This window comes from Anguilla anguilla, chromosome 3 (genome assembly GCF_013347855.1).
Source record: "Anguilla anguilla isolate fAngAng1 chromosome 3, fAngAng1.pri, whole genome shotgun sequence".
Lineage (NCBI taxonomy): Eukaryota > Metazoa > Chordata > Actinopteri > Anguilliformes > Anguillidae > Anguilla > Anguilla anguilla.
The window spans coordinates 44665116-44691780 of NC_049203.1; the positions used below are offsets into that span (position 1 = coordinate 44665116).

The 26665-nt window shown below is 44.8% G+C and overlaps 1 protein-coding gene across 2 annotated transcripts in view; it reads left to right on the plus strand.

Moving 5' to 3' along the window:
• The first annotated feature begins 26 nt into the window (after positions 1–26).
• LOC118222901 (radixin) overlaps positions 27–26665 on the plus strand; it is a 39063-nt gene continuing 12424 nt past the window's right edge. Inside the window, exons 1-6 of one of the 2 annotated variants that reach the window (XM_035408829.1) lie at positions 27–213; positions 7441–7545; positions 17428–17511; positions 22361–22456; positions 24542–24664; positions 26185–26336. In XM_035408829.1, the coding sequence (XP_035264720.1) occupies positions 7534–7545; positions 17428–17511; positions 22361–22456; positions 24542–24664; positions 26185–26336 (467 nt within the window). In that variant the 5' untranslated portion in view covers positions 27–213; positions 7441–7533. Of the gene's footprint in view, positions 214–7440; positions 7546–12094; positions 12191–17427; positions 17512–22360; positions 22457–24541; positions 24665–26184; positions 26337–26665 lie in introns of those variants that run through there. The other variant, XM_035408828.1, reaches the window with a different exon arrangement.

The following is a 26665-nucleotide window of genomic DNA, read 5'->3' on the forward strand; positions in this document are numbered from 1 at the left end:
GGTCGGACGGCCATATTGACTGCATTAGGGTCTGTCCTAGTGGTGGAACTTCACTGGTAACTGAGTATATCATCAAGGCACAGCGCAAGAGGACTAGCGGGGATCCTAACGGCAGAAGGAAAGGCTGTTACCCCGTTTATTTCTTGGATTAAAACCCTCTTTGTTCCGGGGGGGAGACCGTGATCCGTTTTCAAGGCGCAGTTTTTCACTGAGGTGAGTTTTTCTTCTTGTGGGACGCGTCTCCTCGGTGGTTTTTAAGCTGTTAAGGAGAGGGGATTTTCTCCGCGCTCCCTTAAAGCGACCTGTTCTCGTGGCTCGCAGGCCTGTCGCTTGAAACACTTTAAAATATTTTCAGAGAGGCCTAAATTATTGTTACAATCATAATGTATTCCAAAACCAAGGATTAGCCTGGAAATTTTAAAGCGGGATTCTGTAGTCATAGCGGGCTAATTGCGATGAGTATTATAAACCCACAGTCGTCGACATAACGTAGAGGTACCTCACAAAACTGTAAGGCAAACGTTTAGCAAGTTACTTTCCAAGAAAACGCCAATTAACGTTATGCACGGGCCAAGTACATTCCTTAAGGTGTTAATGCGGTGGTAATTACTAGGTTGCAACCAAATTATCAGTGTATATTGGCGGATGATAAGACTAGTTTTTGGCACGAACGGTATCACCTATAGACTTCAGTTCCATTACAAATTTACGCGTCGAAAAGTTTCAGCCTGTGCATAATTAGCTGTGTCATATGTAATGTCGCGGCAATTACACGATGTTGAACACGAAATCTATGAACAACTTTACCCTCTACTTTTTGTTGTAACTTACACGTATTTATCATACAATACTGGCAGTTGTACTTAGAATGGTTTCGTCTATTAGTTACACCATGGCAAACTCAGACTGGTGGTAAAAAGGGGTTTTATTTAGTACTTTGAGCCTCAAATATTGGCCACTTTAGCTTGCTGTTCGATTGCTACTTTCAGAATGGGGCAGCGACTTGTGTAACGGCAGCCGTATCCTCGACAGGTATTAGGAGCCACATAGCTGGATAAGTTGCGTTTGAACATGTAACTATGTCGTGAAAAAAACATTTTTGAATGTGTGGACTGGAACCCGCTTTCACCATTTGCGAGTGCCATACAGTCCAGTTACCTGCTTTCTGTATGCAACGTATATATTTTACTTGAGCAAAAGCGAGGTAAAATTTAACGCTTACATTGCCACCTGAGACAAACTGGCTTTTAATTAATTTTACCTTCTGATTTTGTTGCGTTGTAATCATCTGCTTTTACACGGACGCACAGTAATGACACCTATCATTATTAAAATTCCGCTATTCTCAACAGGCGCCAAATGGAATAACAGAAGCGGCGTTTTACGAAACGAATTACGCAAAGCCCTTTGGCTACTGTTTTGTGGGATTAAATCTATGGTAGTTTTGCGCAAGTTTTTTCATGCATACAAAACCTACGACTGCGCTGGCAGGAGCAAACTTGGCTTCTTTTATCGTCGCTCCATCTGGCAGAAGCAGATGTCAGGAGGACGTTCCTGTAGACACTGATTGGTGCGTTTTAGAGGGGTTGCTATGTCTGATTGGCCGCCGTTTAAGTCAATCAACAGTTATAGTATTCCGATCCTTGCTCAGCGAACTTGCCGGATTCGACGCAACCTCGGTGTGCGTCCGGTTGAGTGGGTTGTATGGCTGTCGGTGTATGTGTTACAGTAGTCTAATTTACAAATGGGGTCATTTTAATAGAAACCTGCCAGTCAGATAAGATCGCCCTGCGACGGTTTCATATTTCCAGAGCTGAAGAATGTGCACGGAATAGCCTAATGGTGTTGCAAGCCGAGTTAAAGAATAAAATACAAAACAGATCTGCGGTCGTATTTATTTTTTCTCAGGTACAAAGGGAATTGGCACTGAGCATTTTACAGCTGTATTTTCTGAGTGCATTGTAGTTTTCTCTCTACTTTTAAAATATGCTAGACTACACTTCAGAGATCTGCACTATATAAAATACTAGAAAGTTGCGAACAGTTGCAAAAATAATTGTCTTATTTGAGTTCAGCATTTTTTGTATTTACAATTCTCAAAATATAGGCTAGGCATTAGCATTAAAGGCTGCTTGTATAGTCAAACTGCGCAGAAACATTAACCAAATAGAACAGATGAATGCTGGTTTTCATCCAGATTTTCAGAAGTTAGGCCTGTTTCTTGAACTATTAAGTGGAGCACATACAAAACAGTTTTGCCTACTTAGATATGCTCCTGATCTTTTTAATTAAATTTGATAAACTATTTCTTGATAGTTTTTATTGCTCTCCAGGTGCCCATGTTTCGTACATGCTGTAACTAAGGTTTGCGGCTGAAGGCTAGCTTTCACAGGGTGTCTGGTGATATCAGCACCGGGAGCGGATAAGAAGACTTGTTCAAACGTGTCTGTAGCCACACGAGTGTACGCACACATGCAGGGTAGGGCAGTGTGGCTTTGGGGGCTCGCCTGGGATCTTCAGTGTTCAGCCTGTGTTTACTCTTTGGCCTTCACTCTCTATGGCCAGTTGGCCAATCGGCCAATCACTGAGCAGACATCAGGGCAGAGCGAAGGAGTAAAAGGGGTCCGAGGCATGTCCTCTTGGTTTGTGTGCTGGCACAAACGCATGCATTCTCTGTCTATCATGTCTTTAATTATGAGAACGTTAACTGTGCCATTTTCATGTATTGGCATGGTAACTTTTTGTGAACACCACCGATTTTAGCAATGTTGACACTGCACCTCAGAATGCAAGTTTGCTTTGAGACTTTGCGTAAATATGCACAGTTGACGTACTTCGTAGAAAGTTTTCAGTGAAAACCTGCACAAATTAAGCTTGGTGGATGTAATGTTTATGCATAACTGTGGCATAATATTCATAAAGAGACGTTGTTGAGCTTTGCTGATGTATATTTCTGGCACTTTGAGGCCATAAAAGCTACAGACCTGTTGTATCAGAATGAGCTGCGGCACATATCTAGAAAGCTCATTAAATCTCAGCGGAACAAACTGGATGGATAGATGGTACTTGGGTAAGTGGAACCATACCATAATTACATTTGTGGGTGCACCTTTAATGTCTCATGAAGCCTCACTCTCCTATCCCTGCAGAATGATTAGATTATTCCAGAGACTCAAGCACAGAGCCCAGAAGTTGGGCTGCTTTGTGGTATCAGAAAGAGATCGTGTATCTCAGGGTTTTACTTACCTGGCAGATTAAGGTTGACGGTAGCTGGGAAATTTACAGGTGCTAACATATTGCCCATTTCTACAAGGTTGTGGAAAATAGAAGGCAGTAACTATCCGCAACAGGGACTAGCCTACATGGTTCCTGGAGCATCGTCTTGTTTGCTTTTCCACCAGCCCTTAAGAACCAGGAAGATTAGGCAAAGTAGGAGGAAGTGATGGGGGGGGGGGGGGGGGGGGGGGAAGCGATGATGACATTTAAGACATTTCATTTTTTTGCAACCTTGCTTCAGTTTTTTAAAATGTATTTCCCAGCACTGTTTAACAGAGAGGTTATGCCCAGTTCAGCTAAATGCATATAAATGTTTTGGTAGACCTTTTCCTTACAGCTCACCGACTCAGACTCCCTCTGAACGCCATCCTCCGGCCAGATACTGATTAAAGCTTGCACCTCATGTTGGTCCATGATTTTTTCTCGTTTTGTTCATCCATTTACATTTTTTTTTTGTTGGGAGACTCACATGCTCTCTAGCTCCTGCTAAATGTTTTTCTGTTGCCGATATTAAAAAACGGAGCTTGGCCTGCTTGGCGATGCGTAAATTGTGTTTGACCAGTCAGCAAAGTTCAATACGGCAAGCTCCACCCCAATAGTTCACAGACCATTGAAACATACTACCTTGCGAGCAGAGACTTAAAAATGGGGATAGGAACCATGCCGCAGGAACCAAGATCGGTCCAGGTTCCTGGAGGTGGAAAATAAAAAAAGTTCCAGAGTTCTGGAAAAAGTTCTTGAGTTCCAGAATAGGTTTCTCTGCTGGAAAAGGGGCTGTCGTCTGCACAGGATCTTTCCGCAGCCTCTCTTATGTGATTCATTCAGCAGTGCTCCAGATACTTTCCACCTAGGGAAGCTCAAGAAAAAAATTAAACTCTTAATTAAATTCATATGTTGATACTTATGCTTGTTTTGGTTGTAATATGTACAGAACATAGATTGATTTGCTTCCACATAAACATTAAATTGAACATTATTATCGTTCTGCCATGCTTGGCCAAACCGGTCTTCCAGGAGTCATTTGTTTAACTTTTTGGAGCACTGTCTTAAAGCAGGGTATTAGCCTATATGTATTCTGCCCATGGTGTTTTTAATATAATTTAAATGTAGTAAAATTATTTTTTTAACATTTTTGGGTGAAGTTTTCTTTTAACCTTAAACATATTTAACTGTGCCCCCCCCCCCTAAGAGGAGTGCACACAGGATGAGCAGGATCCCAACACGTAGAGGCTACAGCAGGCCTCAGCTGGGACACCACGCAGGTACCAGCAGATAGAGCAGACCTGGTGTATGTTTTCGTAACAGCCAAACAGGCACTGAAGCACAGCCTGCCGGTAACATCAACAGTTTAATTTCAGCATTGTGTTACTGCCATACAGAGTTGTGTCATTACGGGCTGTGATATGATATAATGATATAATGCAGGATGTGATCTAATGCAGGATGTTATATGAAGGTTAGTGTCTAATGCAGGATGTGTTATGAAGGGTAGTGTCTAATGCAGGATGTGATATGAAGGGTAGTGTCTAATGCAGGATGTGTTATGAAGGTTAGTGTCTAATGCAGGATGTTATATGAAGGTTAGTGTCTAATGCAGGATGTGTTATGAAGGGTAGTGTCTAATGCAGGATGTGTTATGAAGGTTAGTGTCTAATGCAGGATGTTATATGAAGGTTAGTGTCTAATGCAGGATGTTATATGAAGGTTAGTGTCTAATGCAGGATGTGTTATGAAGGTTAGTGTCTAATGCAGGATGTTATATGAAGGTTAGTGTCTAATGCAGGATGTGATATGAAGGTTAGTGTCTAATGCAGGATGTGATATGAAGGTTAGTCTCTAATGCAAGATGTGATATGAAGGTTAGTCTCTAATGCAAGATGTGATATGAAGGTTAGTGTCTAATGCAGGATGTAGGACTTGTAGGCTACACATAGAATAGTTGCAGATTGTAATAATAACAGTCTTTTTCCTTCGAAGAACTGTCAAATTGCAGGATTGAAAGAAATGTCTAGCTCCTTGTATGTGATTGGCTGAAGCACCTGCCCCTTCTCTGTGATTGGCTCTCTGTGGAATGAGCTGGTAGCGACTTTAAGATTTGGCGAATGAATAAGGCCGAACAAAACTTGTGCTCTTCCTTTCCACCCTCTACTATTGATTTGTGATGTCAGTAATGGAATTGGTCATAGCCTATATTGAGGTAACTTTGGCACAGGGCTTTCCCCCTATGTTGCCAGCCAGGACTGAGGTTGCATTACCTGAGTTTCCATTTCAGACGCCCATCTGGAGCTCTGCACTTTGGAGAAGTTTTTGTGGCAAAAGTCAGGGTTACATTGTCTTCATGTTCTCTCAACATTCCCCACACACTCCTCCTTGAATGCTGCAGTTCAAGTTTGGTTCTTGACTGCTGCAGAAACTCCTTCCTCAGATTGTATATTTGTTTCCTCCCTGGTTGCCCACCTCAGACAGGGCCTGTGTTTCTGGGTAACATGACTCTGTTTTAGAGGCAGGACACATAATTATTTACCCCCATGAGGCATTTTTTCCTCTGCAAAATTTAAAAGCTCTATTTTTGTCCATATTTAGAGTGATTTAGGACTACGTGGTGGCGCGGAGTCGGTGGCTGCAGATCTCATTTCACTTTCCATCTCTTTTGCTTTTTCCGGCTTTATTTTACATCTTTCCCCCTCCCTTTCCCTCCCCCTCTCCACCTCATCCAGATCTTGCACTTGGTGTGTATCAGTCTGAAATGCAGTAATCCAATGTCTTAAGGTCGCTGCTCTATTTTAGAAAGCTGCGCCGGTTGCCAGAGCCGGTGACGGTAAGCAGCAGGGTGCAGGGGTGTGAGTTAAAATGTCAGCGTCAGGCTGGAACAGTGTCACGGCGCTGCTATATTTGTGCGCAGGCCGGAGGCACGCCGACTTTGCCTATCATGGCGCCCATTGAGAGTCTGGAAGCCGATCAAACCGAAGCCCTCCCGTTGCTCGTCGCGGGTTTGGACCCGTGCCACTTTCACCGCCAGCAGCGTTACATCTCGCACCAACCGTCAATATTTGGAATATGGTTAGGAGCTCTCACCCTCATTTGGTAGCCTTGCGTGCCAGGATTATACCTTTCCTCTATACACCTGGCAAAAGCAGAAAATTTCTAATGGGATTAGCCTGCCCACCAGCTCTTTTGGTACCAAGCCAATATTTTTGAACCAATCGTATCATCTCGGCGAAGGCAGTTCTTAGGTGGAGGCGGCGATTCAAACCCATCGGTCAAAGAAAGTGACGTGCGGGGCGTGGTTGAGGGACGTATCAAATTTGCTACGCTCCCACAAACCGCCTTCAGAATGTGACCAGCGACTGAGCTGGCATGGCCTGGGCATGCCATTTGCTGCTGCAGTAAGCGCTGTTCCCACAGGGTAAGGCCAGAATGTCATCACATCTCTCAAAGTGTGATTGTCTGGCTTCTGAGACTATTATTCTGGTGACCTGCTGGAAGGTTGAGTTTAATATAGCTCTAGACAACCTGTTACGCACACGGGCGGTAGTGTTTCAGTGGACCATATTTGACCTACTTACTGGGTCCAAATTTGGAGTTCAGTTCTGGGTCAGGGCCAAACAAGCCTGTGCCTTTTCTCTGTGGTTTTATAGATGAACTTCACATCAGGGCTCATTGTATGCTACTGGATGGGTCATTTGATTGAAGGATGGATTCATTTGTCCCCAGTGTAAAAATTCTTTAGTGTGGTAGAAGTTGGTTCATTAATTAACAGTACAGCTAGGTCAAAGATGTAGGCCACAGTGTCCATGTTTGGACGATTGCAGGAAGATAAAAAACTTAGGATGTAGTTAATTATGCTAATCAGTGGAAACTCAGAATTGAAGGAAACCCTCTAGCTGTAGCTGGTGTTGATAGAAGGAGGTCATAATGAGGATAAAAATTCACTTTGCGGGGCTTTGCAGCAGTATTTCCTGTGAATGTGTAATATTTCACTAAAAGCATGAGGCGTTGCCGTGTGAATTTCCCTGTAATAGCATGAAATTGTTGGGCATCAGAGCGTGGAGTATTTCCCTGTGAAACCGTTGGGAAAATGTGAACATGTTCCATTTTAAAATCGTGGGTTACTTCCCTCCGAAAGTGCTTTTCTTAATAAGGATTCTCTCCCCCTCTTCATAGGTGGTGAAGTCGAGTCGTCGTGCCGTCTGAAGACGGAAGACGAGTTCCTTTTGATTTTCTTGAAGAAAGGGGAAGGGTGGAGAGGAAAGGAAGATGCCGAAACCGGTAAGTAAACGTGTGTGTATGTGTGTGAGAGAAACAAATCAGTTGTCAAGTAGAGATTTTGAGGAGTGTGCGGTGAAAATGAAAACAAATTGAATGTTTAAAGTTTTGTTCAATAATGAATTGCCACCCGTTTCAAATATACCAAAGAAGGTAGATCTGATTGTCTAAGTCTATTAATGCAGTGCAGTTTCCTGGAAGTCCCCATACTTGGTGGAATAAAGTGCCTCATGCAGGTGAATTCTGAGTGGGTGTGTAGCGCTGTGCTGGTGGTTTGGAAAGGCGGAGGCTTGTCTCTAAAGGGCACACAGAGCTGTTCTCTAAAACATCACCCTCAGCACTGGCTGGCTTCCCTCTTTAATAATGCACTTCCATTAATAATGAATATGAGTAGAAGTATGAATACAATTCAACTTTCGCTTACATATACACCATTCATGGAACTGATATCATTCATAGAACTGATACTCAAGCCTACCTTTCGGTTTAAAAATACAGGCCTGTGTCTAACTGTAGTAGATATAAATTGTCTAGAAAGAGGAGCGGTCGGTATTTGAAGACATAACTTGGGGAATTTGTTGGAGTAGAAATTGGCAAGAGTTCAACTGGACTTCCTCAAATGGGGAGTAATGCTAAGAAACATTTGAACATTGAGCTTTAATTTCAGTTCTTTTCTGAAGGAAGCTGTGAAGTACGTTTCGAGTCACGTGCCGGATGAAGGTTTAACACAAGGGTGTTTGTCCCTCCCTTTCTGAGTTTTGGGGCAGGGTTAGAGGTGGAGTGGGAGGGGTTATCTGGGATACTTCATAACTTTTTTGTTTGATGAGCCTTTGAATAATTCCAGCGATATCCCGAAAATCAACATTGCTGAGAACGATGTGTCTGTTGCAGTGCAGTACGCGGTATGATTTTAGGCCCTTGTTTGCATATTTGTGGGGAGAGATGAGAGGTCGATGACTGCCCTTGACGCCTCATGGAACGTGCATGTGGATGCACTTTGGCATGAACTTTGACCTCCCTGTGCTCGGAGCACAAAGTAAGATGAAGAGGAAAATGGCAATGTTGTAAATCTCCGTACACGTGGATCTGTTGTACGCACAAAATTCCTTCTTTATAACGGTAGGGTATAAATGGGTTCAAAAAAGAAATTAAATGGTCATAAATTTTTGCCCCTCAAAACACATCTCCCACTGTGATAGGGTGTGGACAACTGTTGGCGAAGGCCTGGCCTTCTACTGCAGAATTCAGTTTTTGGGGGTGTGTGGGTGTGAATTCAGGCACCACCTTCTTTAGTGTTATTCCTAAAGTCGGTCTATTCCAGTTATTTGTAGGTAGGGTACTCAATTTAAGTATGTAGTTATCTTTGAGCACGTGGCATGTAGGCCTATGTCACTTGGGTTGAACCAGATATAGATGCAGACTAATCCATACAGAAACAGGTCTGGTTGTTCCTTTGTCTGGGTCTGAGTCTGGTAATCAGCGAGTCTAATCCTCATCTCTCTGGCATCCAGACTGACTTCAGTTATTTCAGATTTCTATTTCAATTTAAGATTTTTTCACGAAATGAAAGAAAGCTGGAATGATCTATGGGTGCTTTTCTTTGAATTGCATTGAAAGTAATGAATTAATTTTCTGAATCAAAGTGGGAATTTGACTTCCTACCCCTGGTGCTGACTGAAGGTCTGTTGCTTGGAGTGGGAATAAGGGCGTCTCTCTTGTGTACGTTTGCCGCGTCTGAGGCTTCCTCCCACAATCCTCTCCCGAGGGTGACCTCGGTTGCCTCGGCCAATCTCGGAGGGACGCCAGCGGCTTCCTGCTGGTTGACCCAACATCCTCTTCTCGTTTTTTTGCTGAGCTGCTGCCGGGGATGTCCAAAAAAGAAACCGCACGATCACAGCTATTTTCATGCCCGACAATATGTAACCTGTTGTTTTTCTGCCAGTCTTGTGTATGAGACTGGGCCCAGTGTTGTGTTAGAGAAGAACCCTCCCTTCCCTCTCCATGGTAATTAGCCAGATGGACAGCTGCTGTGAGCCAAACAGATTTACAGGTGGTTGGAGAGGTTTGTGGGGGGTGGTTGGATAATACCCTGTGTTACAGACCTCGATGCCAAACTTCTTGAAAATGGATTGACAACAGCTGTCGATCAGATTAGGGGGTGTCCGTCCACAGAACAAAATAAACACAATCCTAGCACCCACTCAACCCCCATGAGGAGAAGTCCACCTTACTCCACACCTCCCTAAATTTGGCACTTCATGGACTTTGGCTAGAAGTCAAGAATTAGCCCAACTCTGTTGGCTACATAATACGCACATATGTGCCTGCGCACTCGTGTAGAGAACATTGTGAATTGTCCCACCCCTAGCAGAGATAAAGTATGAAATAAGTCTTCGTATATTTTTTATAAATGGTGCAATAGTACTTATTACGTATTCAAGCTCTTGTGTAATAACCACAGCAGCCACAATAATTGACCCTTTTATTTCGCTATTTGTTTTTAAAATCATTCACTGCTCTCTGTCGTAGCAGAAGTGCATCTTGGTGTTCGTTGCCTGTTGGGGAGTCTCGTTATAAGGCAGTTTTTTTTTTTTTTTTGCTTGGTTGTTGCCACACAGTGCGGGGTAGTCCATTCTGCAGTAGGGTGAGGGTCGGACGGCCACCTCCTCTGGGCACTGATGATCTTTTATTCCACTTGCAGGGTTTCTCCTGGCTCAGGGGTTTATATGGGGTTCAGGTGGGGACTGCGTAACAGTGGCTGCGGTCGGTCTGGCTTCACTGCCAGCATCAACTCCCTACATTCAGCTACATTTAAAATGTCGGGTTCTGTGAAGCCTTAGAGAGACAATGCACTGAGATGTCGGAAATAATCAAAAGATGCGTGCGGCAAAAATTCCAAATTTGAACAATTGAAATGTTTTTTGAAGGGTTACACATTGTAAATGCCAGATTAGAATTGGGGCAGAAATATAGCCTATACAGAATGATTTATCACATTATAAGGGGTCATCCTACAGGAATAGTGGTATGTGGAATTGCAATATGTTGTGAAATGCATTTCATTTTTGCCACGCAAAATTTAGGGTATATAAGAAACCCCTCAGATACACCAACCGACGCCGAGGTCACCAACTGTAAGAAACCCCTCCAGCACACCAAACAGCAGAAGTATCCGAGTGGTGTAGTCTTACCCGGTTGCTACTGTAATAGGATTAATTTAATGTTATTCTGATTATCTGATTATCTTTCCTCTTTGCTAACAGTTATGCACAGAAGCAGGAGACTTCTTGCTCTCCGTTGGCAGTGTGGCTGTGTAAGGATCGCGGTGGTCATGCCACTGGATTTTGTAGCCGGCATAAATACAATTGTGTGTCCTGCTACAGCACTAGTGTATAGGCGAGTGACTATGGTATGTAGATATCCTGAGTTCTGTGTGTATGTTAGGACATTATAGGCTAACTGCTGGGTGTGCAGTGGTAAAAGTCAAGCAGGAATGCCAGGTTAAAGCGAATGCAGTTTATTGTTCAGTATGTTAATAATGGCAATATACAACGGTGCAAAATGTGTGTGTAGTGAGATGGCTATGTGCATATGATGCTTAGGAGACCGTGTTGACCGTGAAGTCTCCTCGAACCATTGCACGTTTCCCCTTATATACTTATATAAAGATCAAAGCAAAACACCTAGTCATCAAATAAAGACATGAACATAACAAAACAGTACATTAAAGATTCTGCTTGTGCTATCTCTGTAAGCGTACCACACCAGATTAACCTGTGTGTCTGGCTGGGTGCTGACCCATAGGTATCAAGATCTTCAGTCAGCAACCCACCACCAAACAAACTTGTTCCCCATGACATTGGCTTTCCAACAATACAAAACATGATTACATTGTATGATGGAGAACCTAAGGTTCACATAATGATGATCCAGTAGGATGTTTTGTAACTGAGCACTGTCTCTTTATGAAGCTAAGTAGTCCCTGTAAACACGGTAAACAGTCAGTTTTCCTTTGGGGGTCTGATAAGAGGCAGGCTTCTGTCAACTGCCCTACGGGCACAATATTAACCTTTCAGCTTAATGAATCCTCGCAAATGCCACCTTAACATATTTAAATTATTTTTAGGGGTGCACCGATTGATCGGCCACTGATCGTTATCGGCCAGTAATACCGTATTCGGCCATTGGCCAATAGTTTAAAAACAACCAATGGTCAGCTCCGATTATCTCCTGTCAATCAAAAAGGAGAAAATGTTATTTTATTGTTGTTTATTTGTAATTCAAGAGGTGGTTTTCATTTGCCTGGTGGATACAAAATTATTTCACTTTGTTTTCCAGATTCAGTGTTTCCCCAATAATTGTACGGACCTGGTGGTCTGGTGGACAAAATGCTTTTTTAAAATGCCGAAAATAAGGCCAAATATCTATTCATTTGAAAATCAATAATCATTTGGCTTGGGAGACTCTGTGGGGCAATTCTCTGAACCATGAGCTGACCTCTGTGTCGTTGCCTGGGAAACTAGTGTCACTGCAGTGTTCTATCAATAAACGTGTTCTTATACAGTTCATGGTGTTCTATGCTGCTCTCAGTTCCCCTGAACTGTGGTCAGTCTCTCTACTTTACTTATCCCTGCTGAGCGGCGTGGAAGTAAGTTTCTGATATTTAATGTTTTCTCATGTAACCGCAGTTTCACTGTGTGTCTCTTGTTTGCTCTGTCAACCTTCTGCTATCGCTTTTTGTGTTGGTACGGTTGAACGTTGTCCTAAAATGTCTTCTTTCAGGGAAGAATCCCTGACTTGTTTACATTCTGGACCGATGTGACTGCAAGCGAATCTATCACTCTTAGCCTTATTCTATGTCACTAGTTGGTAACATTGTTAAAGATGCCCTGTATGCAATTGTGTGGCAGAGGTTACACGGCTTATTTTTTATGCAAGAAACGCAGTGTATTAAGTTATCCTTTCCTTTTGATCATTTTTTTGTGATCAGTCTTGAATATGCAGAGCAAACAGAAATTTGAAAGGAAATATAAATTGCAGAATGCCTGCTGCACCATCCGACCCTGTCAATATTGCCATCCTGCATGTTGTGTCTGATTAGGGATTTTTCAGTGCGTACCACCAGGCCTGAAAAAAGTTCTAGGGGAAACAGTGATTTTCAGGAATGCACTTTCAGTTGGAAGAATGCAAGTTGGGTGAATGTGAAGAAATACCATAAATAAATGTTTAACTTTGTTGCATTACTTTTTTTAAGTTGTGTAATTAAAATAGTGTTTATTAGAATGGCAAGATTTTAAATTGATGTTCTTAAACATGGAAGCATAACCGCCAGACTATCGGTGTCCATATTTGCATTGGCCAATCTTTCCCCCATGTCTATTATTTTACACACACAAAATATTTTTTGAGTCTACTTAATAATACTAGGCTACTTAAAACCACTAGCCAACATTTTGTGTGTGTGTAGTAGAGTTCTATATCTAGGTTGGGCAGAGCTACTAGCTTAACTAGCCACGTGTGTAGTTTCTACTTCTAAAATCAAGTAGCTACAATTGTAAGCAAAATCTGGACAAAATCCCAGTTTTTAGATTCACACCGTTATCCGCTGGATATTTAAAGCGTAATTCCCCGCGCTGAGACATTTCAGTGCAGGAAAGACCCTGACTTTGGGTCGAGGAGACAAAATGCAGCGAGCGAGGGTACAGGGGTGTGTGTACCTGCGCGTCTTTGTTCTGCGCGTCTGTGTGCGAGTGTGTATTTTCGGTGCATGTACTGTAGTCCCAATGCGCGTCTTCCCCTGGAAGTGGTCACAGGCCGTTTCTGCAGGGCGGAGCAGCTGCCGCTCGAGTATCGAAACGCTGTTGCGTAACTTGGCGGAGCCTTCGGGGCTGGAAACCGAACAGCAGGGCAGGGAGAGACCGTCTGTCTGTTAGCGCGTTCACAGGCCTGACCTTCCCCCACGGCATGGAGGCTAACGCAGCGCCGGACCTGCTCGCACCTCTGTGCCCTGTGTTTGCACTCCTTTCTCCCAGAGTGCCTCTTTCACTGTGGCACAAACACACAAGATCCAAAGGGTTTCAGTTAAAAAAACATTATAACATAACATGACATAATGATGAGAACAGGCAGTTCAGCCCCACAGTGCTCACCATCTTCCTGACTACATTGTACCTAGTGCTTGGGTTACCTACAGGCTAGATGGTATCTAACGCTATATTAAGCCTGGCCTTGGAAACCCCCAGAGTTTCCGCCTCTAGTACGTGACCTGGCAGGCTCACATTAGATGTTAAATTAATGTGTATGTTTTAATGAAAAAACAGAAAAATCAAGTAAATCAATAACATGGAACAAGAATAGTATAAATAATTTCTTTTTCTATGTGTATGTATTTTTGTACTGGTGGCTGCTCATCTGCGTCCTCTCTGCTTCCCCCCTTCTTGGTTAATTTCTTTCTCTTTCCTTCTCCCTCTCTCCCGTATCCCCTAACTCATGCCCTGCAGTGGATATTAGGTCAGTTCTGCAGTCTGGGCTCCATAACTCCATTTGAGTTTGCACTGCTGGCAAATATTCCCCAGGGATAATTTATAGCACAGTAATTACAGTTTACCCAACCAAGAAACAGACCGGCTGCACTTAGGAGAGGTGTGTGTGTATATGTGAGCACTGAAGCAGTAGAGGACGAGTAGTAATGATAATAGGACCTTAATTGTAATTAGAGGTATGGCCCTGTCTGTCTCTCCCCCTCCCCCCGTCTGTCTCTACTGCCCCCCCTTCCCCCCCCGGCTGAGCTGAGAGAAGCCGCTTTTGAGAAGAAGCGCTCTTGTTCTCCTGGAACACTCTGTCATTCAGGGGTGATTTGCGCGCCGGACTGGGGTAACAAGCGAGCGTCTATTCTGCCGCGGAGCGCTAGCACACTGGCAGCGAGACACAGCGCCCGCCTTTGTCTGTCCCGCGAACATAAAGCAGAATGCTCTTTGTCCGGCTGCTGGGCGAGGCGGCATTTGGTGCCGAGTTGTCACGCCGCACCTGAGGGGTGATGTAAAGGAGAGGGCGCAGGGAACAGGTTAACCCTCTAAAGGGGGAACTCTGCTCTGAAACCCCTATTTGGTTTGTTTCATCTTGCACTCAGGATATTTGTTTAATGTGTTTTAGTAAAATGTTCATTTGTGTCTGCAAAAGACATTTCAGGTGATGATGTCATTGGAATAGAACCGATCCTTGTCATCCAGATTGATTGAGGTGTCTTTGAACTGGAGAAGACTTGTGACAAATTTTGGAATCTTGTTTTTATTTAATCTGTACTGCAGTCTTCATAAATCTTCTGAATTCTTTCTCTGCAGTGGATGAAAGGGGAGGCATTATACCTGGCGACATCACGGTTTTGGGGACATTTTCTTTGTTGTGGGCTGAAGTCTATATGAATGAGTAAATGAACTGGATGAATTTAAAGGTGTGGATTTACATATTAAATGATGATCTTTGGAGTTCCATTTTAAAGCCAAAGTCTGACCAATAGATGCTTGCTAAAATGAGAAATCAAGAGAGCCACAAACCCCAGTGCACAGTAGTTTTGTGAATCATTGTTATATGGCATTGCCCCTAGTATAGCCTGCACTGTGCTTCATTTTCCATTATTAAGCATGCTTGACATTTGTTCTGACGGTTACCTTGCCAGATTGAATAGCTTTCTGAATTTGTTGTCACATTTTTCACGAGGAGCAGATCAACTGGGCAACAAACTAGTGTGCTCGCAAACTAGCTCTCAAGATTATTTTGTTTAATCCCAGTTGTGTTTGAATATTCACGTAAATACTCGTTTTGACATCGTTCATTTGCAATGCACATCCATGAAGTTCCCTGATGGACTGCGGTCGGACCACAGCTGACTTCCGTTATGACATTTGCCGCTCGTGAGTTCCTCCTCCATCTTTAGACAGAGGTGGGGAGTGAATGTGGGATACTGCGTCAGGCAGAGGGAGTGGGAGGGGATCACATACAGCTGTGTTTGTGTGAGTGGGAGTGGGGGGGTGGTCACACGATTCTGTGGCAGTGTGAAAGGTCATGACCCCAGCGTGGGCTGCACAGTCAGACCTGTGGGAGTGGGGGAGTGGTCACACGATTCTGTGGCAGTGTGAAAGGTCATGACCCCAGCGTGGGCTGCACAGTCAGACGTGTGTGTGTGTGTGTGCATGCGCTAGGGTTCTGCTGTTTGATGATTCATGCTAACGGCATTATCACTTAGAAAAGCTAGCACAAGTCAACATCAACTCTTTCTATCTATCAAATTTCATGAACAAATGGCAGTATCCCTGGCTGCTTTTCTGGATCCTGTATGAATAAACATAGACTAGCTGTAAGTTATCTTCAGCTTGTTTACATGGGTGAGGGTGACAAATCCAGTGTTTTTTCTCTTGGGGTTGGGTCAGCTATACATGTTATAAATGGTTCACTTTACACATTATAAATTAATGTGCAGGACACTCCACAAAGTCATATTACTTTATTTAAAACTAAGTAACATTACATGGAACCCCTTTTCACAATCCCCCTAGTGGCCAAGAGGCCGGCGTCCTGAAAATGCTCAACTCAACATTCAGTGCTCCTGCAACCAAACCATGAGTGGAAACAAAGAACTCTGCGTTCTTGCTTTATTTGTAGACGATACATGATAACAATGCCAAATATGGAGGTAATTGCATTTGTGGCACTTTATTTCTACCTAAATTATGAATATGAATTAATCTTAAGTTAGCTTTGTAAATGATACAAGTTTCTTGCTTCATTTAAGCTATTTCCTAAGTCTCTGTAATGCTCACTTCAGGAGTTATAAATAAGAAGCTACCTAAATGGGCATGGATTGGCCAGATTTGGCATGTGCGTGAAGGGGTTAAGTAGCCATGTGTTAAGTCTTTTTTATTTAGCATCATTGCTACATTGGGTAGTGTACACCACTGGAGTGATGAGGTGCGCAAGATGAAATGGGCTTCCCCACCGACCCCCCCCACCCCAAACTGTGGACGATATATACTGCATACAGTATTATGGATGCCACGTTTGAGTGTCTCTTGCATTGTGGTGGTCAGATTATTTTTCAGAAATTTGTATCGACTGCTGTCAGTAATTGCATTTAAAATGTATTCGATTTCGGGGGATTTATGTTACCATGGTGCTCTAAATCTTGCCATGGAACAGCTCCATGGCTAATTATTGCCAGCGCAAATCGTGATACGCCTGTATAATTATAGCTAAATACTAATTAGACTGACTAGATTAAACTATTATTTAAAAAAACTCAAAACTGTCAAGCATGAGAAACCCAACTGCCCATTCTAACTGTTCATGCCATTGCGGATTGGGGGGAGGGGGAATGGAGAGTGAAAGAGAGAAGAGAGATGGGAAGAGGTTGTTGGCGCTCTGGCACTGCCCGAGTCTCAGTTTTCCTGCAGTGAGACGGCCAAGATGCAGGAGCAGCACTTTGCTGACTCTAGAAAGGGGTGATATCTTATACTATAAAATAATGTAAAGGGTGTGTGCGTGCGTGCCTGAGAGTGTGCATCCGCCTGTGTGTTAAGTGGTTCAGCCTAATCCTGGGTTAGTCAAAGACCTTTTATGGTTCATGTGACCATAATCACACAGATTAGATCAGATTTAAGGAGTATCAGGCTAATTTAGTTTTGTGTTCTGAACACAAATCAGTTCAGATTTAAAGGGTGATGTGATGATTTATAGAGTAATGCCATAAGAATGTTTGTGGAACAGATCAGCTCGTCTGTAAGTAGTAATATGATTTATTGAGTAATGACGTTTGCGGTGTTAACCAAGATCCGTTCGGATTTAAGGAATAGTGTGGTTCTTTCATGATGATGTTTTTCATTTGCTTTGCAGATCAATGTGCGGGTCACCACCATGGATGCAGAGCTGGAGTTTGCCATCCAGCCAAACACCACCGGGAAACAGCTCTTTGACCAGGTCAGTGTGAATAAACTTGCATGCAATACTTGCAATAAACAGCGTGCACTAACATTGATTAGTTCAGTGTTGTTAAACTGTAAACAGACAAACTGACCAGGTAAGTGTGGTTAAACTGTAAACACACTACCATTAACCAAGACAGTGGGGTTAAACTGTAAGCACACTAACATTGTCCAGGTCAATATGGGTTTATTGTACTGTATTCTGATCAGGTGTTGTAAATGTTATGTTGACTGGGGTGGTGGAGATTATGTTGAGAGAGGTGGTATAGAGATCATGTTTTGAGGTGGAGATGTGATTTTGAGGACTGGTGTTGGGGTGGCGATGATGTGATTTTGAGGACTGGTGTTGGGGTGGAGATGATGTGATTTTGAGGACTGGTGTTGGGGTGGAGATGATGTGATTTTGAGGACTGGTGTTGGGCATGGCTGCTTTAAACTACCACAGGGCCCCCGGTACCGCTCTCCCAGTGACCAGATTAGCACCAGCAAAGTTTTTCTTTTTCTTCCTTTTAGGTTGGTAATCTTAAGTAAATAAAGGTAGATAAGTTCACTAGATAGCTGCAGTTATCATTTTAATATTACTTAAGTAAATATCTTTTATCTTAGTAAATATGTCACACAGATTGAGGTGTTAGTTATTGAAAAGCAAGCTTCCGTGTGAATGAATGAATGAATTATGAAGCTCTAACAGTAGTTATTGATCAGCAAGCATCAGTACAGAACTGTAACTGTAACCTTACGTACTGATAAGCAAGCTAGCTAGGTATTAGCAGTTATTGATAATACCTGTACTGGGACAGTCTTGGCTTTTAAGAAATAAAATTTAATAAATCGTAAATAGTTGACTGTGAAGATGTTTGAAATGAATTTTGATCTGTATATCACACACACACACACACCATTGGCTTATTGTTTATGCAAATTAGCCATTTGTTTTCTTTTACATAATGTTCATAAGAATGTGATTCTGGTAGGGCCTACATTACTGCTTTGTGCAAACATTTCACTTGCCAATATCCATCCATCTATCCTTTATCTATACCCACTTATACTGGGCAGGGTCGTGGAGGGTGCTGGAGCCTATCCCAGCGTGCATTGGGCGAGAGGCAGGGACACTTACCAATAGCCTTGTCTAAAATTTCTTACGTCTGAATGAAGAGTACCTGCATTCTTGCTGGTTGGGATGCGGGTGATTGAATCAAAGGGTTGGACAGTTTGCGGGTAGTAAAAGATTATATTCAGTTTGCAGGACAGGTACAGAATGGTATGTTGCAGGGGTGGGAACAGATCTCTAAGTCTGACCAGTGCAGGTCTGTGCCTCCTTGCGCTTGAAATTGTGTCTGGGAGTCTACTTCAGTTCCAATAGTGTCCAGGCCCCGTGTCAGTGAAGTTTGTTGCTGGGGTTGCCTTGTGCTTGATATTGTGTTTGGGGCCCCATTTCAGTTGGGATTGGTAAATTCACCATTTTGTGAACATGCGGACCCCGGTTTTTTTTGCATGCCCTGCATTCTCAGTTGGTAATCCAGGCACGGTGTTGGAGTGAAAATCATGTGGTTTTTGAGTGCTGGTGTTGGAGTGAAGATGCCATTTTGAGAGAGGTGTTGTGGTGGAGATGATGAGAGCTGGTGTTTGATTAGAGATCATGCCATTTTCCGAGGGGGTGTTGGGGTGATGTGGTTTTGAGTGCTGGTGTTGGGGTATGGATAATGTGGTTTTGAGTGCTGGTGTTGGGATAGGGATAGTGTGGTTTTGTGTGGGGGGGGTGGGTGTTGGGGTGGTGATATGGATTTGAGTGCTGGTGTTGGGGAAGGGATAGTGTGGTTTTGAGAGGGGGTGTTGGGGTTGGGATGGTGTGGTTTTGAGGGCTGGTGTTGGGGTGGAACTGCTATTCCAGGTAAGTGAGGTTCACTTGATTCCTTGCCCACGCCCTTGCAGTGAATCAGGCAGCAGAGGTCGATTCAGGACGTGTTCAGAGTAGTCTCAGTACATGCAGTGATGTGTGACTCCGATGAGCTCACATTACTGACGGCACATTCCCGTAAAGCGTTGGCGTAAGGTCTGCTGGACGTCCCGACAGGCCTTTAGACGTTTCTGTTAGCGTTTTTGTTTTTGTTTGAGTTGTGTCACCGCCTCCCTGCAAAGAGACGTAAGTCCTGTTCTCTGAATCTCCGTCAAGATCCCTGTGTGGAGGGGTTGCCTTGACAACCGACCCTTGTGTGTGTTTTCACGGGCGACACGTTGAGACAGCTTGAAGAATGAGGGCTTTACAAAAGCGCGTTTCTGAACGCTGCTCTGGTCATCTGCTTTCAAAGCAAGAGTGTGTGTGTGTGTGTGTGTGTGTGCGTGTGTGTGTGTGAGAGTGCGTTTTATCAGTTCAAGAGAAGATGTTTTTTTATGGAAACCAAATAAGATCTTAGAGCGCTCGGAACCAGGTGAGGGCCCCAAAATCCACATCCCATCTCGGCCAATGGGAGGAGGAGAAGTGCTGAGGGGACTGATGGCAGTGAGTTGGCCACTGTGACACTTTTGAGGGTTGCCATTGTAAAGAGGGGTGCGAAATGTAGTTATTGGGCTGGGTTACATAGGGGCCTGCGCTCCCTTGCTGTCCCTTTCTCACGCGTTGTTTGGACCCCAGGAGGACATGTACACATGCTGCAATATTGATGTTACTACATGAAACATTAATATGACGTGCGGAGTCGTTGGAGCCCTGTTCAGGATGTGGAGAGGACGGGGGTTGGGTCGCGGGTGGTCTGTGGGAGCACATGCAGGAAGTGCAGGTGAAAGGAAATGCACGGCACACACAGCATGTCCACCTCTCCGCGGCACCACGCTTCGCTTCACACGCGGAACACCTCCTGGTGTTCCCAGCATGTTCCTCAAAGAAATCCTTTTACTTTTACCCCAGAATTCCCTTTACCAGCTTCTCGAACAGCTCAGAGGGCCTTTTAGTTGCTCTACTCAGTTAGTTGCTCTGTCTTTTTGAGAGAGATTCAGCGTGCAGCCCATAATCAAGGTTTCTCCTCCCCCGCCCCCCTGAAGTGAATACAAGTTTAGTGAGCAATGCTAAAAAAATTTCCTGATTTGGTTTATGGGATGGAGCAGACTGGTCTGGCAGTCTTTCAGAGGAGAGCTGGCTGTTGGGTTGGCTGATCTGAAACTGCTCATACTGAAATACAGAAAACTGAAAGATTGTGACATTGTGCTGTTCCCTACCTGTATTTTATTTTACCCTGTGTGGTTCAGAAACCAGAGTGAACGTGTCAGTTGGTGCTTGATCAGAGTTTGGCGGTCCACATCTGAGTTTCTTTAGCTGGATTACAGGCATGATCGGGCCAGAGGAGATGTGGCCTGTGATCAGGGTAACTGGTAAATACTGAGAATGACTATGGTACTGCATCTGTGAAGATGATGCAATTTGATCTGTATGATATGTTACTGTATAGAGACTTAGTTGACTCTGTAAAGCTGATGAAATTAGATTTTAACACTACCATAGGGGGACTCTGGGAGTGCAGTTTAGTCTCTATGGTATATTATTGTAGAAAGACTGTAGAGTTAATATGGCTTGATGCAGTATGATTTTTACGATCATCTGGCTTCCTCTCTCTCTCTCCACTGCGCCAACATTATTTAAAAGTTGTGAGTGATGCCTCTGACATTTTTACAGTGGTATCGACCGAAGCACTGTACTCGCCCGGTCTGTGAATGCTGAGGGATAGTGCTTGCTGTCTATTCCTTGGGTAGACCTGATCAATACTGAGACACATATTCACATATTTCATATGCTGAGAAATATTCACATATTTTACAGAGGGCTCCCAAATCTATTGCTCTGTTCTGTATTTCAAACTGATTCCAAGACTCGAGGGGGGAGGGATTCAGTGTGTGTTATGGGCCCTGTGGTCTGAAATGGAGTCCTGCTGAGGTGGGTTTCAGTGTGTGTTATGGGCCCTGTGGTCTGAAATGGAGTCCTGCTAAGGTGGGTTTCAGTGTATGCATAGGCTCTACAGTCTTAGAGATCTGCTGAGGTGGGGTTTCAGTGTGTATATAGGCCCTGTGTTCTTAGAGACCTGCTAAGGTGGGCTCTCAGTGCGTGTATGGGCACTGTGGCCCGATATGGAGTCCTCCAAAGTGGGGAGGGTTCCAGTTTATGTGCGGTCTGATTTCCTGGTCCTGACCATGGGAGTGTTGACCGTAACCAGCAGCCCTGCTGTGTGGTGCATGACTGGCAGGGGTGTAGCACAGTTTTGTTTGGTGGGTTTAGCTGCGTCTGCCTGTGCTCTTCTGGTGCAGTGGCCAGCAGCGTAGGCTAAAGAGGAGAGTGGCATTGCAGTGACAGGTCCCCATACTGGAACAACAGAAGGTTAGGGGACAAAAATGAAGGAAATGAATATATTAAAGTCAAGTGCTGCACAGCCAGCCTCAGTGGGACCGGAGGGGAGGCGTCGACATGGGAGCCCGGATAAACCGGTAAAAATTCAAATCAGCGTGGCTGTGGATTCAATTTCAAAGTGTCAGCATTCAAAAATGAACTTGTTATACAAACCATTTTGCTCCGGGGTTCCCCCCCCCCCTTCCTCTCCAGCGCTGTGAAAATAGACAACCACATACGGTGGTGGAGGTCCAGTCGTCCTAGCTTAATGTAAGCACAAAAGCATCGATTTACTGTTAATGAACTGCACTCATGTAAAATTTGCCACTTTGCTGGGCTGTAAACCTCCATTAGATATTGTCATTAGCATTTAAATGAGGCTGTTGGATGATCTGGTACATCGCTTGTGTGGGAGTCGATTATGTGTGTGTTTACTGCTCTTAAAGGCCTGTATCTCTGTGTCTTTCAGGTGGTGAAGACGGTGGGGCTGAGGGAGGTGTGGTTCTTCGGCCTGCAGTACGTGGACAGCAAGGGCTACAGCACGTGGCTAAAACTCAACAAGAAGGTGCGTCTGCCTCCCGTCGCCTTGGAGACCACGCCTCGCGCCCCCGGCTCGCGGCAGAAACGTCCGTGGTCCTGCCGGAGCTCCGTTCAGTCCAGCCTTATCATGACATGAAGCTAGCGCTCATCCCTTTTAGTGAGGGAGTCGCCCACATTGAGGCTGCTTTATGCTTTCTGTGCCAAGTTGCCATGCAAATGTATGAACGGCTGCCGTGTGTAATGGTGTGGGAACTGTGCCTTACAGAACTGATTCCCAGGTTAGGGCGCTGCTGTTGTAACCGTGTTCGGTACACGTTCCCTGAGTTGCTTTGGTAAATACCCAGCTTTATAAACAGACTGTGTGTGTGGAGGCCGATGTGAGCTTCTGTGCCCCAGCTGGATAGCTTGCGGTCAAACCGAATGCGGTGACCTCGCAGTCCTACCGCGCCGTCGGGCTTCACCAGAATGCCACAGGAAGAGAAAAGCGTCCACTGGATTCCCCTCGGCTCCCATTGGCTGCAGCAGCTAACACCCTCTTCTCCTCCTCCCCCCTCCCTCCTATTGGCCAACATCAGCGCTGAACTATTTACGCATGTTTGTGGGGGGGTTTGAGGGGGGCCCAAGTGGCACAGGGCTGTCAGGGTGATCTATGGAAAGGCTGCTTTAATAAGCAGTTCCTGTGGAAAATTCAGCATAACACGATTGCAGTGTAGTGTAGCCACAACCAGAGTGTGCTAGGGGAGTCATGATTATGAGGACAATGAGGAATTATTACTCAGTAAAGCAGGGGTGGCCAACCCAGGTCCTAGAGAGCCACAGGGTCTGCTGGTTTTTGTTTTTGTTTTTACTCTGCACTTAATTGATCAGTTATAGTGGTTTATTACACGGTTAACTCTCCTCATCTGGTTTCTTCAGTCTAAGTGGTCGCTGGGTTTAAGGTGAAAACAAAAACTAACAGACCCTGTGGCTCCCCAGGACCAGGGTTGGCCACCCCTGCAGTAAAGCATCTACTGCACCACATTACCACTTCACACTGCTGGTTACTGAATACTGAAGCAGTATACCGTTAGTAGTGTCCTGCCCCAGGACTGGAGGCATGAGGGGTAATTCTTCATTATTATCTCCATGCAACATTTGGGATGCTTTTGCAGCTTACCCACTGTGTGCTGTGTTACTTTTGACTCAAGTTGCACTGAATTAAACTTGCATGTACTCAGAGCTCTTAACCGGCTATCTGTTTTATTTCATTTTCTTTGCTTTCATGCCATAGTTTTAAATGTTACTTTCAGAGGAAGTTGTGTGTGTTTGCATGTGACTACGCATTCGCTATTGTGTTAATGCAAGCATGCGAGTATGTGTCAGTACGTGTATGTGGGTATGCGAAGTAGTGACGAATGGGCCCAGGAAAAGTTGTGGGTGAGTCAGAGACCGGGGCCCCTTGTTGTCTGAGAGTTTCCGAGAGCCCAAGCAAGTTCCCCACCTCTTCACTCGCAGTGGGAGTCAGCTCTGCCCCCTGGTGTTCACAAGCTGTCATTACCGCAGATGTCACATTCACAGCTCAATCTCTCGTGTGCTTTACTGAAACTTCGCTAATGATATAATCTTTAGCTCACGATTTGAAATAGAGAGGTTCACCCTAGTTCAGACTAAAAATTCAGGCCAAACTAGGTGAGGAGGAGGTGTGAGCACGTCAGGGTCTACAGGCCTGGCTCTCATCTCCTCTGAGTTTGGCTGCGCGGTGCTCTGTGATTTCACACCCCGCAGTGGCAAAGCGGGGTTGCGCAAGCAGCATCTTCTCCGAAAGTTTGTCAGCGATCAGGTGACCGTCTGCTGCAGAATGCAGAATCGCTCCCGCAGAAGCAGTTAGAGTGAGCGTCGTTCCCTTGGCTGGGAGCACTGGAAAGAATAAGCCTCACAGGGTTTGTGAGGAAAGCCAGGATTCAGTTCGTTGAAACCCTGTCAGTGGATTCAGGCTGCATTTCCAAACCGCAGAACCGGCTTGGTCCTGTTCTTTAAGCCAGAATCAGATTTTTTTTTCAGTATGCTGAAGCATTGGTGCTCTCTGAAGGGTTTCTGATTGGCCAGTAAACGCTGCCGTGTCGTTCCCAAGGTGACCCAGCAGGACGTGAAGAAGGAGAACCCGCTCCAATTCAAGTTCCGGGCCAAGTTCTTCCCGGAGGATGTTTCCGAGGAGCTGATCCAGGAGATCACCCAGCGCCTCTTCTTCCTGCAGGTAAAGGGAGAATCCTTTAGCCCCACCTGATTGGATCAGAGCCATTGTGACATCACCCCTGGAAATGTGATCTTGCTGAGGTCAAATGCTGTACGATGGACACGCACGTGTGCATGTATAATGCACATTGTGTAATGGTGGGGGAGCGTTCATAGCCAGGTCCGTGTCAGTTGCTTGTGTAACTCAGATTGTTGCACTTATTGTAACTCTGCAGAACCGTAATCAAAACTATCATTAATCTGTCAGAAAGCAGTGCTGAGCGAGTAATAGCATTGTTTGTTTATGTAAGGCTTTTTATTTAGACAGCCACAGTCTGGATGAAGTTCAGTAGCTGAATTTAATGCCACATGTTCAACTTCCCTTCTATATCCTCAAACAGCAGTACATTACATTACTGGACATTAACAGTTTAAGGTGCATTCCTTCTAATATAATGTAATGATATGCAGTGTGGCATATCTCCAAGAGTGTGATGAGGCAGCAGCCTGTGTTAAAATTCTGATTGTTCAGATTAATTTCCCTCCAAATATGTTTTGGCATCTGGAGCTAACTGTGGCTAGCCTATGGCCAGTGGGTCAAACTGGCCCTATGTTTACAACCAGCATTGTAACAGAGCATTTGAGTGCCTTATTTGATATGGCACCTAGCATATGAGTAACATTTAGCATTTTACCCCCAGAAGCTACAGCAGGATTGTGCGGCAGCTGGTCCTGTGTTATTTGTCAGTGTAGGCCACAGCCAGGCCCCGGCTTGATGATTTATGCTGAGCCACTGCTGGTGCTTTGTTATTTGAGTTAGTCTTTTAGGCCCTTTAGTTTCCATCCTAATTTGGCCTGCGGTATAAAGAAAGAGATTGGGCCAACGGTGGAACAGCTGGGTCATATTAACCGGATGGGGGGAGCCTCTGCCGTTTTGCCTAAGCCCCCCTGGAGTTGGGTCGCGTTTAATCGCAGCCTTACATCAGGGAACAGCGCTCACTCTCGCAGCAGTAGGGCAGCCCGACAACACGGCCGCTTGGACATGGGTCCGATTCTCAGAGCACGGTGTTCAGAAGCGTGAGGAATTCGACACGCCTCGGCCACTTCTCGGCAACTCCTCTTAGCTCGAACCACCGGTTCTGTTCGCCGCCCTCAACCGCCTTCACCACTGAGCTGATTTAATTGGCTAGGAAATATTGGTTAAGACTCAGAAAGCGGGTGGGTTTATTGGACTGAACTACACTGCTTTTGCCAGTCTTATGGTGGAGTAGTGTAAGCCTGGAATGCCAGAGCTGAGCCAAGCTGAGCTGAGCCAAACCCCAGCAGTGGTAAATAGAGCAGAACTCCTCTGTGCCACAGACTTTAAAATAAGCTTTCCTGATTACTGCCTATGTAGTCCTGAAGCATTAATAACCGCATACGGTATTGGTACAGAACCTGGTCGGGAATCGTCGTTTAAAAAAAAAAAATTCTGTTGATTTTATTTCTTTGAAAACTTTTGGATTGAGCCGCTCAGCCGTGTTTTGTGAATGACTGGTGCAGGTGAAGGAGGCCATCCTGAACGATGAGAACTACTGCCCTCCCGAAACGGCGGTGCTGCTGGCCTCCTACTCCGTGCAGGCCAAGTACGCCGACTACAACCAGGAGGCCCACAAGCCCGGCTACCTGGCCAACGACCGCCTGCTACCGCAGAGGTAGGGTGGGCCGCGGGATCCCTCCCGTTTCTCCCCAGGGGATTCGGTGCTACGCCCAGCCGTTTTATCACTTCAGTTTGGATTTTGGACTTCAGTTTCCATTTCGATGGAAAGAACAAGGACAGGCTGCCCTTTCGAATGTGCTCTCCTAAAGTGACTTTAGACAGCCCTAGTCTCATACCCTGTTTGTACTGTAAATTTATATTGTGAGCAGTCCTCTCTCAGACAGATGACAGGAAGAGGTGTTGAAGCCGAAGCAGCAGCGTAGCAATTTATGTAGAACGCCACTTGATTTTAGTCTGTGTCAAGCTGTGCACATGACAGCAACT